This window comes from Rana temporaria, chromosome 2, assembly GCF_905171775.1.
Source record: "Rana temporaria chromosome 2, aRanTem1.1, whole genome shotgun sequence".
NCBI lineage: Eukaryota > Metazoa > Chordata > Amphibia > Anura > Ranidae > Rana > Rana temporaria.
This window is the reverse complement of record NC_053490.1, coordinates 264691207-264710099: the sequence shown is the minus strand read 5'-3', so window position 1 is coordinate 264710099 and position 18893 is coordinate 264691207. Positions and strand designations below refer to the sequence as shown.

At 41.8% G+C, this 18893-nt stretch overlaps 1 protein-coding gene across 1 annotated transcript in view; it reads left to right on the top strand.

Annotated features, from left to right (window-relative positions):
- Positions 1-18893, top strand: part of ULK2 (unc-51 like autophagy activating kinase 2) — a 160884-nt gene that overhangs the window by 116380 nt on the left and 25611 nt on the right. Inside the window, 7 exon segments of the mRNA XM_040336905.1 lie at positions 1411-1582; positions 5963-6023; positions 7593-7685; positions 13075-13212; positions 15017-15165; positions 16383-16466; positions 18262-18545. Coding sequence (XP_040192839.1) covers positions 1411-1582; positions 5963-6023; positions 7593-7685; positions 13075-13212; positions 15017-15165; positions 16383-16466; positions 18262-18545 — 981 coding nt within the window.

The window sequence follows — 18893 nt, the reverse complement described above, 5'->3', positions numbered from 1 at the left end:
GACCACTGCCTTACTAAAGAAGCTGAGGGTAAAGAAGATGGACTTGCCAAGCATGTCTCCAGACCTAAACCCTGTTGGGCATCTGTGGGGGATCCTCAAACGGAAGGTGGAGGAAGGAGCACAAGGTCTCGAACATCCTCCAGTTCCGTGATGTCAGCATGGAGGAGTGCAAGAGGACTCCAGTGGCAACCTGTGAGGCTCTGGTGAACTTCATGCCCAAGAGGGTTAAGTTAGTGCTGGAAAATAATGGTGGCCAAACAAAATATTGACACTTTGGGCCCAATTTTGACATTTTTACTTAGGGGTGTACTCACTTTTTTGTTTCCAGTGGTTTAGACCAGGGCTCAACAAATTCCGGGTGCCAGGTCGCAGTTGCGACTAGAATTCGCGACCTGGCGCCTGGTGAAGACAGGAAGCATATGCCTGCAGAAAGCCGCGGCTTTAATTGCCGGCGCGGCGGGGGAGGTGGGGGCATGTTGGGCCGGCTTTCCCAATACATATCACTCTGCTGCGCTCCACTGACCACACCCACTGCTGTCTAACAACTTCGGAACTACGTTTCTCTGAATGCTCTCCCGCAACGGCTTGTGTGTTCCTGCATGCTTTTATACATTTTTTTGCACATTCCACATGCATAGGGCACCCTATTGGAATCTAAATGCAACAGGCAGGAATACTAGAGAATAAAATGGCAGTCGTTGCAATACTTTCTGTCACACCGTATTTGCGCAGCGGTCTTACAAGCGCACTTTTTTGGGGGAAAAAAATGTATTAAAAAAATAAGACAACGGTTAGCCCAATTTTTTTTTTTTTTATATTGTGAAAGATAATGTTACGCCGAGTAAATTGATACCCAACGTCACGCTTCAAAATTGTGACACCCTTTAAAATCTCCGTAGGCAACGTTTAAAAAATTCTACAGGTTGCATGTTTTGAGTTACAGAGGAGGTCTAGGGCTAGAATTATTGCTCTCGCTCTACCGATCGCAGCGATACCTCACCCCAAGCAAATTTGTCAAACCCTGGTTTAGACATTAATGGCTGTGTTGAGTTATTTTGAGGGGAGAGAAAATGTACACTGTTATACAAGCTGTACACTCACTACTTTATATTGTAGCAAAGTGTCGTTTCTTCAGTATTTTCACATGAAAAGGTGTAGTAAAATATTTACAAAAATGTGAGGGGTGTACTTTTGTGAGATACTGTGTATGTGTATATATTATGTGTGTGTGTATGTGTATGTGTGTGTGTGTATATATATATATATATATATATATATATATATATATATATATATATATATATATATATATATATATATATATATATATATATAAATATTTGCCTCCAAGTTAGGTTTAACTTTCCTAGTAAACCATCCATATTTTGATTGTTTTATGTTTTGTCATAGTCTCTACCAGACATGCAACATATCCAAGAAGAAAATCTTTCATCCCCACCTTTGGGTCCTCCAAATTATTTACAGGTTTCCAAGGACTCCGCCAGCACAAGCAGCAAGAACTCATCTTGTGACACAGATGACTTTGTCCTGGTTCCTCACAACCTCTCATCTGACCACTCATGTAAGAGTTCATCTTTAGGTATAAAATGAAGGAACCTAGAGGTGGCTGTATGTATCTGAAAAATCTTTCAGTACCATTTTATTGCCAAAATGCTGAGCTGCTCTTGTTCAGGCAAAACGCCAACACTTTCTAGTAATCATAGAGCTTGCCAATCCCTTCACACATCTTCCCATTGGCTAGTGAGGCAACCCATCATAGTGATGGGAAAATAGTAATACAACACCAATTCCAAAAAACAAATAAAACAAAATGCAATGATTTGCAAATCTCATAAACCCATATAGTATTCACAATAGAAAACCTATCAAATGTTTAAGAAATAAATGTTTTAGAAATAAAAAATAAAATTGATGACAACAAAAACACATCTCAAAAAAGCCAGGACAGGGCAATTTTTACTATGGTGTAGCATGTCCTCTTTTTTTTTTTTTTACAACACTCTGAAAATGTCAGGGAACTGAGGAGATCGGTTTCTGTAGTTTTGGGAATGTTATCCCATTCTTGCCCGATATAGGATCCTAACTGCTCAACAGTACTGAGTCAATGTTTTCAGTTGGTAAATATTTTCAATTGGTGAAAGGTCTGGACTGTGGGCAGGCCAGTTAAGCACCTGGACTCTTCTACTACAAAGCCAAGCTGTTGTCATAGATGCAGTATGCGGTTTAGGATTGTCCTGATGATAACATTTGTAAAGCCTTCCCTGAAAGACATCCTCTGGATGGGAGCATATGCTGCTCTAAAACCTTGGTATGTCTTTTGGCATTTGATGGTGCTTTTCCAGATGTGCAAGCTGGCCATTCCATAAACACTAATGCACCCCCATATCATCAGATATGCAGGCTTTGAACTGAGGGCTGATGAGCTGAAAGGACCCTCTCCTCATTAGTCCAGAGGACATGGAACCCATGTTTGCAAGAAAGAATGTCAACTTTCAATTTGTCTGACAATAACCGTTTTCCACTTTGGAACACAAAAACAAAAGAAGCAGCGCTCAATGAGTAAAGTAATTAAACTTTATAGTCTAAAATAAGAAATTACAAAGGTATTGGCACACACAATAATAAAAATTAATTAGAATTGCATGTATCTATAAAAATGTGTTTGATAAGACAATACGTCCGGAATGAAAGCCATTCCATCACAGGACTCCTCCTAGTGGCTTTCATTCCGGACTTATTGTCTTATCAAACACATTTTTATAGATACATGTAATTCTAATTAATACATTTTTATTATTGTGTGTGCCAATACCTTTGTCAATTCTTATTTTAGACTATAAAGTTTAATTACTTTACTCATTGAGCGCTGCTGCTTTTGTTTTTGTGTTTCTGTGCCCATTCTCCAGTGGTTGGCAGCTGCACTGGGTATTGTATACTTATTTTCACAGATTGTACTTGTCTTGCTTCATATTGTTGCAGCGCCACAAGGGGACTTTGTTTTTTGTTCCACTTTGCAACAGACCATGTTAAATGAGCATTGGCACAGAGAAGACACCAGTGATTCTGGATCGTGTTCAGATAAGGCAGTGGTTCTCAACCTTCTAGTGCCGTGACCCCTTGATAAAATTTCCCAAGTTGTGGGGACCCCTAAGGCCTCGTACACACGATAGGTTAAACAGAGGACAACGGTCTGATGGACCGTTTTCATCGGTCAAAACCGATCGTGTGTGGGCCCCATAGGTTATTTAACAATTGGTTAAAAAAAAGCCAACTTGCTTTAAATTTAACCGATGGGGAAAAAAAACGCTCGTTAGTAGGCACTACCATCGGTTAAAAATAGTTTTTTTTAGCACGTCGTCGTGTTTTACGTCACTGCGTTCTGACACGATCGTGAAAACGTTCCATCGGTCCGTTCTCATCGGATGGACTGATCGTGTGTACGCGCCATAACAGTAAAATGATTTTCATAGCGTGGGTTGAAAGCACCCAAGGCAAGACAAGTAATTTGCGTCCATAACCCGCGGACATTTAGCGTTTCCTGGGTGCTTTCCACTCGTACAATATTAAAACCCCTTATGGTACATTTTAGGATGTACCACTCTCTTTCCCTTTCATCTCTCTCTATCCTAATTCCTTGTTTTTTTCCCCCCATCCCTCCCTCTGTCTTTCTTGCTCTCTTTTTTCCCCCTTTCTCTCCCTTTTTCTTCGTTCCTCCCCCTCTTAGCTCCCTTCCTGGGAGAACAGTGCGGGCTTCAGGAACAGCCCAGGATTTGGTGACCCCTGGCAAATCATCATTTGACCCCCGAGGGGGTCCCGACCCCCAGGTTGAGAACCACTGAGATAAGGCTTCTAGAGAGAGAAAATAACCACTCAGTAGTCTTCAAAGAACCTCCTCACTGGAACCAAACCATGGGTGCCGGCAATGCAATAGTGATGCAAAAATACGAAGGAAACTTGGACAGCCGCACTCCAAAAATGTTCTTTTAATTAAAATCGAACACAAAATAAACATGCCACCGCAAAAAAATTGGAACAAAAGCTAACATTTTGCACTGTAGCTTCAGTGCTTAGCCATAGCTAGTGACTAAGCACTGAAGCTACAGTACAAAACGTTAGCTTTTGTTCCAATTTTTTTGCTGTGGCATGTTTATTTTGTGATCGATTTTAATTACAAGAACATTTTTGGAGTGCGGCTGTCCAAGTTTCCCTTCATATTTTTGCAGATAAGGCTTCTACTTTGCATGATGGAGCTTTACCTTGCATTTTTGGATGGCATGGTGAACTGTGTTCACAGTGATATTTGGAAGTATTCCTAATTCCATGCAGTGACGACCAAGGCAGAATCATGCCTGTTTTTTTATGCAGTGCCTCCTGAGGGTCCAAAGATCACAGGCATTTAATATTGTGTTTCAGCCTTGTCCCTTGTGCACAGAGCTTTCTCCAGATTCTTTGAATCTTTTGATGATTTGTACTGTAGATGATATATTTCAAGTCTTTGCAATTTTATATTGAGGAACATTCTGAAATTGTTCAACAATTTTTAGATGCAGTTTTTCAGATTGGTGAACCTCTGCCCATCTTTACTTCCGAGGCACCCAATCATGTTAATTACCTGTTGCCAATCAACCTAAATAGAAAATGTTTTTCCAGCTTTTACTTGTTAGTACAACTTTGCCAGCTTTTTGTTGCCCTGTCCCAATTTTGTTGAGAAGTGTTGCTGCCATCAATTTCTTATTTTCTTTATAAATTTTCTCAGTTTAAATATTTTGATATGTTTTCAATCGTGCATAAAATATGGGTTTATGAGCTTTGCAAATCATTGCATTCTGTTTTTATGTAGATTTTACACAGCATTTCAAAATGTTTGGACTTTGGGTTTTATATGAGTGTGACAATGTACTTGTCCTACTAATATCTATGGACCAAGTTAGAGGGCAGTTTTGGGGGGTGGGGTGGTGTATCATGGCAGTACAGTAGATTGTTCAAGTATGAGTGGATGGATGCCTTACCATCCGTAATCCCTTTTGACCTTCTACTAACTGACCATACTGTTTATTTACTTTTATTTATGAATTCAGTTTGCGTTGCTGTAAACGACATCAGAACAATAAATAGCTTGACTTAATATTCCAAATCTGCATTTTTTTTTTTCAGTTTTGTAGGCAACAGTGTACTATAGAATGTAAAGACCCGTAAATAAGCATATTAAAAGTATTAGGAAAAATGTAAGCTTCATTGACCAATGAGAATATTACTATTTGGTATACCTTTTTTTTTTTTTATTTAATTGCATACTGTGGATCCTAATGCACTTATTTAAGTTCTATAGTTGGCAAAGTAAAAAATTATGGAAATTATATTTTAACTGTACAATGTTCAACTGCAATACAAAATGTATTCATAGATATTTGTTCATATTTATGAAAGTATCTGTTTGTTTTTTCTGAACAACCAATTACACTCAATGTTTTATTCACAAACGCTAATATGCCAATGTTTTTTGTTTTTGCGATGGGGCAGTGCAGACATTTTTATTTCCCTGTATATTTAGCTAAATGAAGTTGTCTTTTGAAATCTAATCTGTCTTTAGGTCAGAAATTAGTTGATCTAGAAAAGAGATATTCCTCTGCTTTTTCATTTTGAGTAGAAAACATTGTACAGGTGAAACATTTTGGTGCACAGCCATTGGACAGTACTACTAGTAGCCCAAAGCCTCCATACCTTAGGATTACATTTTATTGGTTGTAATGTGCTATTGCACTTTTCACATAGTCATTGTTGCACTTCGTATTGCATTGTTTATTATGGAATTAGGTGTCTCAAAAATCCATAACTTTACCTAAGTCGATAGATTTTTTTTGTAGACGCTAAATGTGTTTCAGCAGTGAATTAGAGCCAATAAAGTTATCTCTAGTGAAATAACTATGTCTGTTTATTGCAGACGATATGCCCACAGGCACAGCTGGGCGCAGAGCATCTAGTGAGTTCTTGATGTGTGGCGGGTAAGTTATTATCTGCTTCATTCTATTGTAAGGTAGAGTTTGACTATGCTGTAATTTAACTGCAGTATTTGGCTGAATAGTACAGAGAATTTTTAATAAGTCATGGCAGTGTTTTCTTTGCTGTTATAAATCCAGTCACATTTCCCAGGGCATACCTTGAGCAGTGTGTCTTATTCAGAATGTATCTTGGGTCTTCAGTGATATGTTTTAATACTATTTACTGTGCTCTGCAGGCAGTGTAGAGAATGGCCCAAGTGTCTTTAAACAATTCCGTCCTTGTCTGCTTGCACATATTGCTTTTGTGAAACATAGATTGTCTGTGTTATTTTTTTATTATGCGTTTTATTAAAGGAAAACTTGCAACAAGAAAATATTTAGATGTGAATTGCACTGTTAGCCTGGTTTTGCTGAACCAAAGGAAGGAGGTCAGCAATGTCAGCCTCCACATTTCCTGTTAGTACAGGCTTTCTTTAAAGGAGAAGTACAGCCAAAATGTATTTGGCTGTACTTCTCCTGTGGATCACAGGAATGCTTTTACGTTGTGCACTCCTGTGACCCGTTTTCAGCAGACAACGGGCTGAAGCCCGCTGTTGGCTGACGTCACAGAGCCTGTTCAGGCCCGGGAAAGATCATGACCATATGTTCAGGAACCGCCCACAGTCTGAGTGAGCCAGCTGCTCCCGCCCCCTCCACAGCCCAGCAATCCAGTGAGCGTGGGGGGCAGAGTAGAGAGCTAGTGACCGACAGTCACCGGCTCCCTGCTCAGGGAGCTCAGAGAACCGGCAGGGGACAGATGCAGCATCAGATCGAGTAAGTAAGCGTGGTTTAAAATAAATAATATTCCCGTACTTTTCTTTTAAATATCAAATTATCCACCCTGGCAGTGACGCCCCCTCCACTGCAAGGATTAAATGCTGGTTATGTCTATGGGAGGAGAGTAAGGAGAGGAATGTACTTATTCCCTGCTTCAGCAAGGCCCCTCCAGCCCTGCATCCGGTCCCCTACAGCTGCCTCTGTAAGCCAAGACCCCTGGCTACAGTCACACTCCAGCCCCCTCAATATACAGTGAGGTTGATTTACTAAAACCGTAGACTTCAAAATGTGGTACAGCTGCATAGAAACAATCAGCTTTCAGTTTTTTTTGTCAAAGCTTAATTGAGCAAGCTGAAGTTAGAAGCTGATTGGCTGCCATCCATAGCTGTACCAGATTGTGCACTCTCCAATTTTTTAAATCAACCCCGGATATGTAATAACGCCAAGGCTATGCTCGCAAACCAGAGCTTTGGGCAGAGGGGGAGAGCCTTGGAGAAACGAGATCGTTAAGGAATACAACCAGAACTTTACTCCTTAGACACACCAAGCATTTAACCCTTGCGCTTTGGAAAATTGTTGCTCAACTAGTCCACCTCTGTTCTGTTATTGTAACCGTGGTGTATGTCATTGTTTGTATGGAACATTCAATAAATTGACTTCAAGAACGTCAGTGTGCAGCCAATTTCTTCCCTTATTCAAATATTGCATACAGGTTTAGAGGTTGGTTATTTTATTTGTATGCTGTGTACTTTACAGGCAATCACCTTTAAATACATCTGGAGGTTCCGGACAGACGCAAAAACCCTCTTCCAGTTCTTCACGCTGCAGCTCTTCAACTGTAGCATACAGGTATATTAGGCTTGTGCTTTTGTGTTTTTGGCTCTAACACAAGGGTCTGCAAACTTTTCTAAACAAAGGGCCAATTTATTGTTGCTCAGACTTTAGGGGGGCCAGACTATGGCCAGAGGGAGTAGAAAATGGCCCATTGTCGTTTTTACTTAAAGAAATAGGCCCAGATTCACAGAGAGCGGGCGCACATTACGCCACCGTAGCGCAAATAATATACGCTACACCGACGCAGCGCAGAGAGGCAAGCATGGAATTCACAAAGTCAGTGCTCCCAAAACTGCACTGGCTTTTGAAGGTGTAAGTCGGCGTAGGTGGAAGTGGGCGTGACCCCATGCAAATGAGGCGTGACCCCATGCAAATGAGGCGTGACCCCATGCAAATGAAGGGCCGAGCGCCAGACAGATGCGTATCACCAACTGCGCCGAGACGAGGACGCATCCCTCTGCGCATGCTCATAACCACGTCGGAACAACTGCCTAAAATACAGCAGATCACTGCCTACGGCGTGAACGTAACCTACGCCCAGCCACACACACGTCCAACGTAAAATACGCTGGCTTGTGTTCCCTGGTGCAGACCTTTGCATGTCTGCTGCTGGGTTACACCTCCTTTATGGGGCTTAAATTTACGCCGGACGGACAACTTACGCGCACATGGCGTAGCCTGCGTACTTACGTGCGTGAATCACCGTATTTCCCTCATTTGCATATTTGAATAGAAAATCAATGGGAGCGCCACATGCGTCCAGCCTAAATGTGCGCCCACGCTACGCCGGCGTAGGCAAGTTACGTTGGCGGGTTGAAGCCTGTTTTTAGGCGTATCTTAGTTTGTGGGTCCGGCGCACAGATACGACGGCGCACATTTGCACTTGCGCGGTGTATCTTGAGATACGTCGGCGCAAGTGCTTTGTGAATCCGGGCCATAGTGTCCTATGGTTGATATCAGTGGGAGGAATAGCACCCTATCCTTGGTGTCAGTGGGAGGAATAGTGCCCCAACATTGGTGTCTGATGTGGATGGAATAGTGCCCCAGGGACCAGATAGAGGCATGCAAAGGGCCACAATCTGCCCCAGGGCTGTAGTTTGGAGACCACTGCACTGACACAAACAATGTGGGAAGCAGACATTTGTTTTATACTGATGGCTAATAGTCATCCATTATAACAAAATACTATTTTATTTTAAAACGGCCTGGATAGGCCGAGCAAGATTATGTTTTGATGCAAATCTTTGTTATGAAATGTAAAATATACCAATTTTGTTAATCTATATAGATTGTAGCATTAAAGTGTGGTGAAACTGAATCTTATGTTGATGCAAAGTACATGGGTATCGTGTAAAAAAAAAAATTAGGTAGGCACCAGCAGCTTGGCTTCACTTGCTTTATGACAGTAAGTAGATTTGAAACATGACTTGCTGTATATTATAGTTATTTATTTAAGTAATTCATCCCCATGTTAATGTAAAGTTGCCCTTCAGTACAAACATTTTTATAGACTGCCCCAATTCAAGGTTCAGAACACATTTCACTACCTAATATATAGCTGTTCTATTGTTCTAGAAATGTATTGACTAGTCAATACATTATTTTTTTTAAGATAGACATTGAATAGAGTTCAGCTTGTTGTAAATGATATTGTCAGTGTTTGAGGTTATTGTTTTTAAAAAAAGTTTCTGATTATACTTTTGTATATGTATATTCACTTCTTACATATGTGTGCTCTGCGTCTTGCTACACAGTGGTTGTATTTGTTGCTCCTTCTCACAGTGTAATTGTATGAGTTTGTCTATGAGCTATCTCATCTCAGCAATTTTTAGGAAGGGAATAATGGTGAACTTCTACAATCTTAAAATCACTTCATTTAACCCTTTTGCTGCAACCAATATAATACTTATACCTGCTGCAGTGCTGGCATGTAAGCAGTATATACAATAGCAGTCAGCTGTGTGTGTTAATTTTACTGCTGGCTAAGAAGTACAAGTGATTTGGGCAGCTGTAAAGTGAACTTTCATTTGCTGTGAAGAATGAACTTAGGAACTCTACGTTCTGAAAACTCTTGGGTTAAGATCTGCCAGTCTCTAGCCTCTGTAGACAGAGGGGGGAAGTTGATGAAGTACAATCTGTGTTGTCAGTTAAAAAAAAAAAAAAGGTACAGAGGTAACATTAGGGGTCTAATAGACCCCTAATGTTTTCTTAAAGAGAACCTGTGACCTGCACTATGCTATCACTGGGGGGACATTTTAGCTCCCACGTGATGGCAATTAAGTTAATAAAAAAAAAAAAAGTTTTAAAAATCTAAAATAAAAAGTCACAGTAATGATTCTGGGGCCATCATTCACTGTTTGCTCTAAATTGATAAGCTGTAATGGCTTTTAAAGTGTCTTGTATGGACAATTTTGGGTACCATAATTTTTGCCATTTCACAGGCATGTGCAGCTTTAAGGCTTGACTTATCTGGTATCTATTCACATGACACAACCTAATCCTTTATATTTTATCAAAATTGCGAGTTATTTTGTGTTTTTGTGCACTAAAATTAATTTAAAGTGTATTTTTTTTTTTTTTTTTACTGAAAATATAGATTTAATAAAAAGTAGTATAATCACTGTGTGACATAAAAATTGCAACTGCCACCATTTTATTGTATAGAGTTTGTTTTCAAATAAATATGTTTTGGTGTACTTTAAGTAATTGTTAGGCCTAAAGTATGCATTTTTAACGTGCACAGAATATTTAAAAATGGCTCCAACAGCAGACTAATAGATCAACAAAATACGGTCGTACTTGCCATCAGTGCCATCTGCAAGAATATAGTAGCTCAAAAGTGGAGATACCTCCATCAGGAATTGGTCGATTTCTCCTATCAGAGAAAAAACAACAGGCACCACTTAGAAAAGACTGTAAACTTTTAATGTATAAACAGCATCAAGTTACATAGAAGTTACTGTATTTAGATGGGGTCCACAGGACACTCAGTCTCTCGGCCGTGTTGGTAAAGTCAACTTGTAGCAGCTGCTGTGTGTTGCAAAGATGAATGCAGGTGCTTGTTTTCCCACACAGAACGTTTCCGGGTAAACTGTGCGGCAGCTGGGTGGAGGGCTGGAGCGCACGCTGGGACTCAACGGCGTGAGGAGGGGATGATGTCACAGGACCCAGAATGCAACGCGTTTCAGTGCTGGCGCTCAAGGGCTTGAGAGGTGCGCACTGTGATCCCCCAGAACTCACAGCGCCAGCACTGAAACGCGTTGCATTCTGGGTCCTGTGACGTCATCCCCTCCTCACGCCGTTGAGTACCAGCGTGCGCTCCAGTCCTCCACCCAGCTGCCGCACAGTTTACCCGGAAACCTTCTGTGTGGGAAAACAAGCACCTGCGTTCATCTTTGCAACACACAGCAGCTGCTACAAGTGGACTTTACCAACACGGCCGAGAGACTGACTGTCCTGTGGACCCCATCTTCATGCCTAAATACAGTAACTTGTATGTGAGTAACTTGATGCTGTTTATACATTAAAAGTTTACAGTCTTTTCTAAGTGGCGCCTGTTGTTTTTTCTCTGTTTCATGTTTGGAGTTTGGCTTCAGCTCCCTACACAAGGCTGCCCAGATCCTACAGACTGTTATCTCACTTCAGAGCCTGGTGCTCAAAGGACTTTTTACTTGAAATGTGTTATATCCTCTAACTTCAGCGTGCGCCATTACTGTGTAGATTTCTCCTATCAGCCTGTGGGGCTGTACGATAGAACTCATTGGTCCGCTAGCGTGAAAGGGACCTGTTAGTTTTTCAAATGGACCTGATCGGACCCTCCAGTCTCCTTTTTATGGAGCGGTGAGCGTCCACATCCAATTCGATCCGCTAAAAACAGATGCGTATATGTTCCTCTTGCATCTACCAGATCGGATAGCAGTCAGGGGGTTAACGGACAGGCGGTCCATTTACACCTGAACGCCCATAAAGGAGAGCGGGCTGTGTCTGTCCATGCTCTGCATAAGCGGAGCAGACATGGACCTGTCATCCACCTGCTCAGCAGGGATCAGGGTACAAATTCCCCACTAAGCAAATGGATTTCAATGGAACCTGCCCCATGTGGAAGGGGCATTACAGTGTATGGCCAGCTTTTATGTTCCCCTGTCAAGCTTATCTTTCTATGTGTAAGACAGGACTGCGTTTACCATAAATCAAAAGTATTTCAGCATATAAAGGAAGAGTACTCACTGTCTCCAGTTACTAAAATAAATACCTAACACAAGAGGTACGGCTTTTACAGTAAAGCACCATTATGCAGGGAAGTTGACTTCAGAATCCAGATCCACAAAATCACAGTTGACCCTCTATTACAGCTTTCCCCAATTATATTATATTGCATAGAGTCCAGAGCCAAGATTTGTGAGGCCCCGTACACATGTCCGAGAAACTCGACGAGCAAAACACATCATTTTGCTCGTCGAGTTCCTTGTGAAGCCGCCGAGGATCTCGGCGAGCCAAGTTTCCCCATTGACTAACAAGGAAATAGAGAACATGTTCTCTATTTGGCTCGACGAGTTCCTCGTCGGTTTCCTCTGCCAAAAGTGTACACACGACCGGTTTCCTCGGCAGAATACGGCTCCCATCGAGTTTCTGGCTGTATTCTGCCGAGAAACTCGGTCGTGTGTACGGGGCCTGAGAGTTTAGGAGACTGAGAAGGCAGCTGCCATTCTATAAAGAACCATTGCAGCCAAAGCATGATTGACCTTCATTAGGACAAGTTCTCAGAAGCAAACTGCATCATTTCCTTTCCAAACTGGCTTTCTCAATGTTTCTCCTACAGCATGTTATCACTAACCAATAATATCCTCTATTCCGCATGGGCTATATAAATTTTAATGCCCTGTGATTTATTGTTTTGTTACCAAAACAAGCCCATAATTCCTTTAAACGGAGATGGAGACCTTTCCAGTGAAAGCCTGACGTTATGAGTTGTTTACCAAGTACTTAGTATTGTGGTAGTAAAGTTACATAATGTACTTGCATATGTAACATGCTGCGCACGGTGGAGTTCGTGTTATGCAGAGCAGCTTGAGTGAACTCTACTTGTACTTCCTGTTCTGAGTACAGCTGACTTTTTCCTAGAATTGCTTTGTTTTCAAATGGAGATTGTGGAGGAGGGACTTGGTCCTGCTGATTTTCAGGCTTAGTTTATGAAGGCTCAGATTCTTTGCTTGTATGCCACGAAAAGACACAACGGGGAACAGATTTGGTATCCTAGAATAGGAACAATGGAACTTTAAGCTATTATTTCTGACAGCGGAGAACGTTTTGTACTTGTTTTGTTTCCTAGCTGCATAATGGTTCAGATAAGCCAGAGACCAGTACACAGAGATTTATTCCCTCTTTCCTTGCTTTTTGACTTCAGACAGAGCCAGCCTCAGGTGTCACCACGTAGCGAGACTGCACCTATTCCTGTCCCAACCCAACTACGGAACTACCAACGCATTGAGCAGAATCTCTCATCTACTGCTAGTCCTACATCTAATCCTCATGGCTCCCCCAGGTATGTCCCTGAAAGATATTACTGTTAGAACAATAGTAATATAACTACTGTATTTATTGGCGTATAACACTCACTTTCTTACCCTAAAAATAGAGGGTAAACTGTGCCTGCGTGTTATACGCAGGGGGCTGTGGAAAGATTTTTTTCCTGACACTTCCCTCTTAAAGTTAGGGTGCGTGTATATATGCCTGTGCGTGTTATACGCTGATTAAATACGGTATATAATTGTAACCTGTAAAACCATTGTATATTTTTAACCTAATCTCCTAGTTTTGTATAACATTTGGCATTTACTTGGTTCCTTTGCATTTCAGTGGAATTGCCCTTTTTTGTTAGGAATATTCACTGAATTAAATGTTCACTGCTTGCACTACCCCTAGTATACAAGTCATGCTACACATGTGTACTTGAACTGTTCATCTTTCATATATTGCATATATGGCTTGTGTTGTAACATGCTACACACAGTAAAGTGGACACACAGTTGCAGCATATGATGGGCTTGTACATAGGGCACACATATGACCATATTAGTTATTACATGTATTTTATATAGCGGTGACAATTTACATATACACTCACTGGCCACTTTGTTAGGTACACCTTGCTAGTACCAGGTTGGACCGTTTGCCTTCAGAACTGCCTTAATTCTTCATGGCACAGATTCAAAAAAGTGTTGGAAACATTACTCAGAGATTTTGGTCCATATTGACATGATGGCATCGCACAGTTGCTGCAGATCACATCCTTATAATATGCAGGTGTACAAGTAGTCTCTATATACAGTTCGCTATACAAATTAGGTTATCCCTGCTAAAAATGTACTTGGCGTACATGTCGTCATTTGTGTTTATTTTTTTCTATTTGTTCCTGCCTTTAAGTTTTTTATTAAAAAATGCACAGTAGTCTTCCCCTATTAAATGCACTCACAGTAGATTGTTGAGGATTAGAGTGATGGCACTTAACTCAAGTTAGGTAGATTCAGGTACGTTGGCGTAACTTTGCGGCGGCGCAGCTTAAGGAATTTAAGCTACGCCACCGTAAGTTAGCGAGGCAAGTACATGATTCACAATTTACTTGCCTGCTAAGTTACGTCGGCGTAGCCTAAATCAGCGGGCGTAAGGGCGCCTAATTCAAATGTGTTTGAGGGGGGTGTGTTTTATGTTAATGGCGCTTGACCTCACGTTCTTTGCGAACTGCGCATGCGCCGGGCGCCTGCATTTCCTAGTGTGGATTGCGGCTAAGTACGCCGCACGGGCCTATTGATCTTGACGTGGATGTAAACGACGTAAATCCCGATTCACAGACGACTTGCGCAAATGACGTAAAAAATTCGAATTTCGGCCATACTTGACATTACTATTCCAATAGGGCCTAGCTCTAACTTTACGCGGCCTATCTCTTACGTAAGCGGCGTAAAAGTACTGCGTCGGCCGGGCGTACGTTCGTGAATCGGCGTATCTCCTCATTTACATATTCTACGCCGACCGCAATGGAAACGCCACCTAGCGGCCATCCAAAATATTGCAATCTAAGATAGGACGGCGCAAGCCGTCGTATCTTAGATATGTTTAAGCGTATCTCTGTTTGAGCAGACGCTTAAACATAAGTCGGCGTAGATTATGAGTTAGGTCGGCTTATCTACTGATAAGTCGGCCTAACTCTTACTGAATCTACCTAAAGTGTTTATAAATGAATTGTCACTTTTGTTTATGTAGAGCTTTGAATGTTTAAAGCCTTCATTTGGCATCATATGTTACAGAACACAAACCTTTACCGTTTTTAATTTCTCCTCTTCCTACAGCAGATCTGGTGCAGTGAGGCGCTCAAATACCAGCCCCATGGGCTTTCTCAAAGTTGGTTCTGGGTCTCCCAGCTCCACAGATGTGGTGCAAGCTATCGGACGCCGCTTGTCCACTGGCTCTTCAAGACCTTATTCTCCATCACCATTGGGTAAGAGCTAAAAGTCGCACTGGATAAATGGAAATGTAGTGGTAACCGTTTCCGAACAGATTATTGTGGAAATGTCTGCTCAGTAAAATCTCAAGCTCTCCTCTAGCTCCCTTGGCCTTAAAGCCCAAGTTCACCTTTTCCAGAAAATAGCCTATGCAGTCAAGGAGACTTGATAGATATTAAAAAACTGTTCAATTTGTTTTATTGTCATACCTGCAAGCCACTTGGGTCCCTCTAGCATGTCCAGGTTGGCAACCCCCACATGCTGTCTTGTTGTTAGGACGTGAAAATCATTGAATACATACTCCCAGCATTACAGTGAAAACTGTTTTCATGTCCTAGCAACAAGCCAAAACAAGAGGGTTTCTAGCTGGAAGTTTGTTAGACAGGCTTCTGGGGAACCCAAATGGCCTACAGGTATGGCAAGAATAATACTGAACATTTAAAAAAACTACACAGTTTTTCAGTATCTACTAGGGCCCCCTGACTGCATAGGCTATTTTCTGGAAAGGGTGAACCTAACCTTTAAGAGTATGGTTCACCTTGCCAGCTTTACTTTGCTTTCCATGAGAAAAGAAGCAGATGATGATAATGATTGTATGCAGTTTGACCACAAGATTACAGAATGATACTATTTTTTTGAATGAAGAAATTGCATATGTCTGCCTCATGAAAGATTCATTCTAAGTCCATGTTAAAGCCCACCTCTAGTAAACTTGATAATTCTCCCTTTCAGTTGGGCTGCACCCGCACTGAAAAGGTTAACTACTTTATTTCTAGGGGGCATAGAAAAGATTTACGTACTTGATCCTCAGCTCCTTCGCACTGCTAGACTGACCCATGCAACGTCTTTTTCCCATACTGCAGCGGACTGTGACCCTGACATCATCAAGATGGATGTAGGGTCAATAGCTTTAGGTTGGATATGATGCTGCTGAGGGACAGTCCACCACCAGAGCATGGAGGATAGTTGAATTTGCTATGTAAAAGTGTTTTTACTCTCACCTAGAATTCTTGAGCAGCCCCACTTCAAGACAAAAGTTTGAAATTTCTCTGCACTATATAAAAATTTCAAATTATATTTTTGTAGCAGAAACATTGATCATGTGCATGTATTTGTCCTAATACTGTCCGTGCATAGTTAGAACTATGTTCTAACGTGTAGGTAGCATTTAAGTCTTACTCCTTTTTTTGGTTTTTATCTTGGTCTTGTTTAGTTGGAACCATCCCAGAGCAGCTAGGCCACTGTTGTTGTGGTCACCCTCAAGGACATGAATCCAGAAGCCGAAGTTCTTCAGGAGGTAGGTGTTTGGTTTACTCATTTTGCTCTCAAATTAAATTTAAATGTACACCCATACAGCAATAGGTTAGCAAAGCTTTCCTTAAATGCGTACAAGCAGTATTGTAAACCCACTATGAAAAGAAACAAAAGTACAGTGCTGAATAGTACATCAGGTTGAACAAATGCTCATGTCGCATATAAAAAAACGGTTGAATGCAATATTACTGTTTGGGAGATAGGTTGCTAAGAAAAAAGAGCCTGACCTTTTATCAAGCAATAAAACCATCGCTGTGGAGAAAAACGTGTTGTGACAAAATGAACTGAACTAAATGACTCATTCTGCCCGCCATCTAAACGGAGGCAAGGTGAATTAAGGCTAGCTCCCTAAGCAGACCTTTTTATTGGTAGTAAGGTTACAGCTTTACCCAGACAGACCTGTGATTGTAATCAAGTCAAGTGAGGCCAATGTAGAGACACACTGTTGATATGAACAAAGTATGAACAGTAGCATGTATTATGTTTCACTTGTATACGGTCTTGAGGGGTTGTAAAGGTAAAAAAAAAAAATTCCCCTAAATAGCTTCCTTTACCTTAGTGCAGTCCTCCTTCTCTTACCTCATCCTTCCATTTTGCTTTTAAATGTCCTTATTTCTTCTGAGAAATCCTCACTTCCTGTTCTTCTGTCTGTAACTCCACACAGTAATGCAAGGCTTTCTCCCTGGTGTGGAGTGTCGTGCTCGCCCCCTCCCTTGAGGGGGCGAGCAGGAGAGTCAGGACGCTCTCTATGTTGCAGATAGAGAAAGGAGCTGTGTGTTAGTGGGCGTCCTCACTCTCCTGCTTGCCCCCTCCCCCCTCAAGGGAGGGGGCGAGCACAACACTCCACACCAGGGAGAAAGCCTTGCATTACTGTGTGGAGTTACAGACAGAAGAACAGGAAGGACTGCACTAAGGTAAAGGAAGCTATTTAGGGAATTTTTTTTTTACCTTTTCAACCCCTTTAATTTTAATAATTAACACTGCAATAATTAAAACTATGCTCATTCACTGAGTAAATCCTAAAGATTTTGACATATCTTGTTAAAGGTGTTATTTTATTATGTGATGTTAATGCAAATAAACACTTTAGGCCCCCATCCACACACATTCCATATGCACAGTGGTGAATCTGCCCACTGATCCCTGCTGAACAGGCAGATGGCTGGTCTTTGCTTATGCAGAGCAGACACAGCCTGCTCTCTTCTATGGGCGGTCAGATGTAAGCGAACCTGTCCTTTTACACTGTGGGCGCACTCCCGTGTCATACAGTCGGCGTTCTTAACTGCCGAATGTATGACTCGGCCCGCCCCCTGGCGGCCACGTCATTGGATTTGATTGACAGTAGCGGGAGCCAATGGCCAATCTATCCAATCAATGCCGAGACTCCGTGGAGAAGAGGACGCCGTGGATGCGCAGAGCAGGTGAACTGACTCAGGTAAGTAAAATGGGGGTGGCTGGTGGGCCCTTGATTGCCAGGTGTTTTTCACCTTTTTTATTTTTCACCTTAATGCATAGGATGCATTAAGGTGAAAAAAACATGAACCTTTACAACCCCTTTAAATTTTGAATGAACTAATGTGCTGTGTGTTAAAATTACTTGTGCACCTCGCTGGAGATCTAGACCGTTGCTCAACACAGAATGCAGCAGTCTGGATCCCCAGCGGTCAAGCATTCCCCATGCATAGTGCTCCAGACAACCATTAATGCTAGGGCCAGGGTGCATGAGGCTTTTAAGACTTGTAGTATAAACTTTCCTTTACATTATGTTTATTCTTCAGGGTCCCCAGTGCCACAGTCACAGTCTCCACAGTCTTTGTTGGGCGCAAGACTGCAAAGTGCACCGACTCTCACTGACATTTACCAGAACAAACAGAAGCTACGAAAGCAGCACTCAGATCCTGTATGTCCTTCCTATGCTGGACATGGCTTTAGCCATTCACCACAGCCAGCACGGCCTGTCAGTCTTGGTGCGTCTCCCACAAAGCACATGGGATCTTCTCCTAGGAGCTCAGAATGGCTGTATAAAACCCCACTGCCTACCATCATTGGATCTCCAACCAAGGTTTGTTCTTTGTGTATTGTCGGCTTTTCTGTAGTGCTGTAACACCTAATATTCAGAAAAACGAGTCCTGTATCTTGACTGGCTATGCCTTCCAGGATCTGGATGTAGATAGATACCATTAACTTTACTTTTTTTACACAAGTGCACCTGTTTACTCATGTACATTTGTGGAAGTACACATGTACCCCCCTCTGAAGTGTGTATAGAAGGGCACATTGGTATGTACCTCAGGGGGTGGCCCATTTATTAAGGGCGCACAGGTGCTGCCCCCCATGTCCATGGCCATGCGTCTGGCCCATTTCAGGACACTGTCACATGAATTCCAACGGGGAGGGGCTGTTTCTTTGA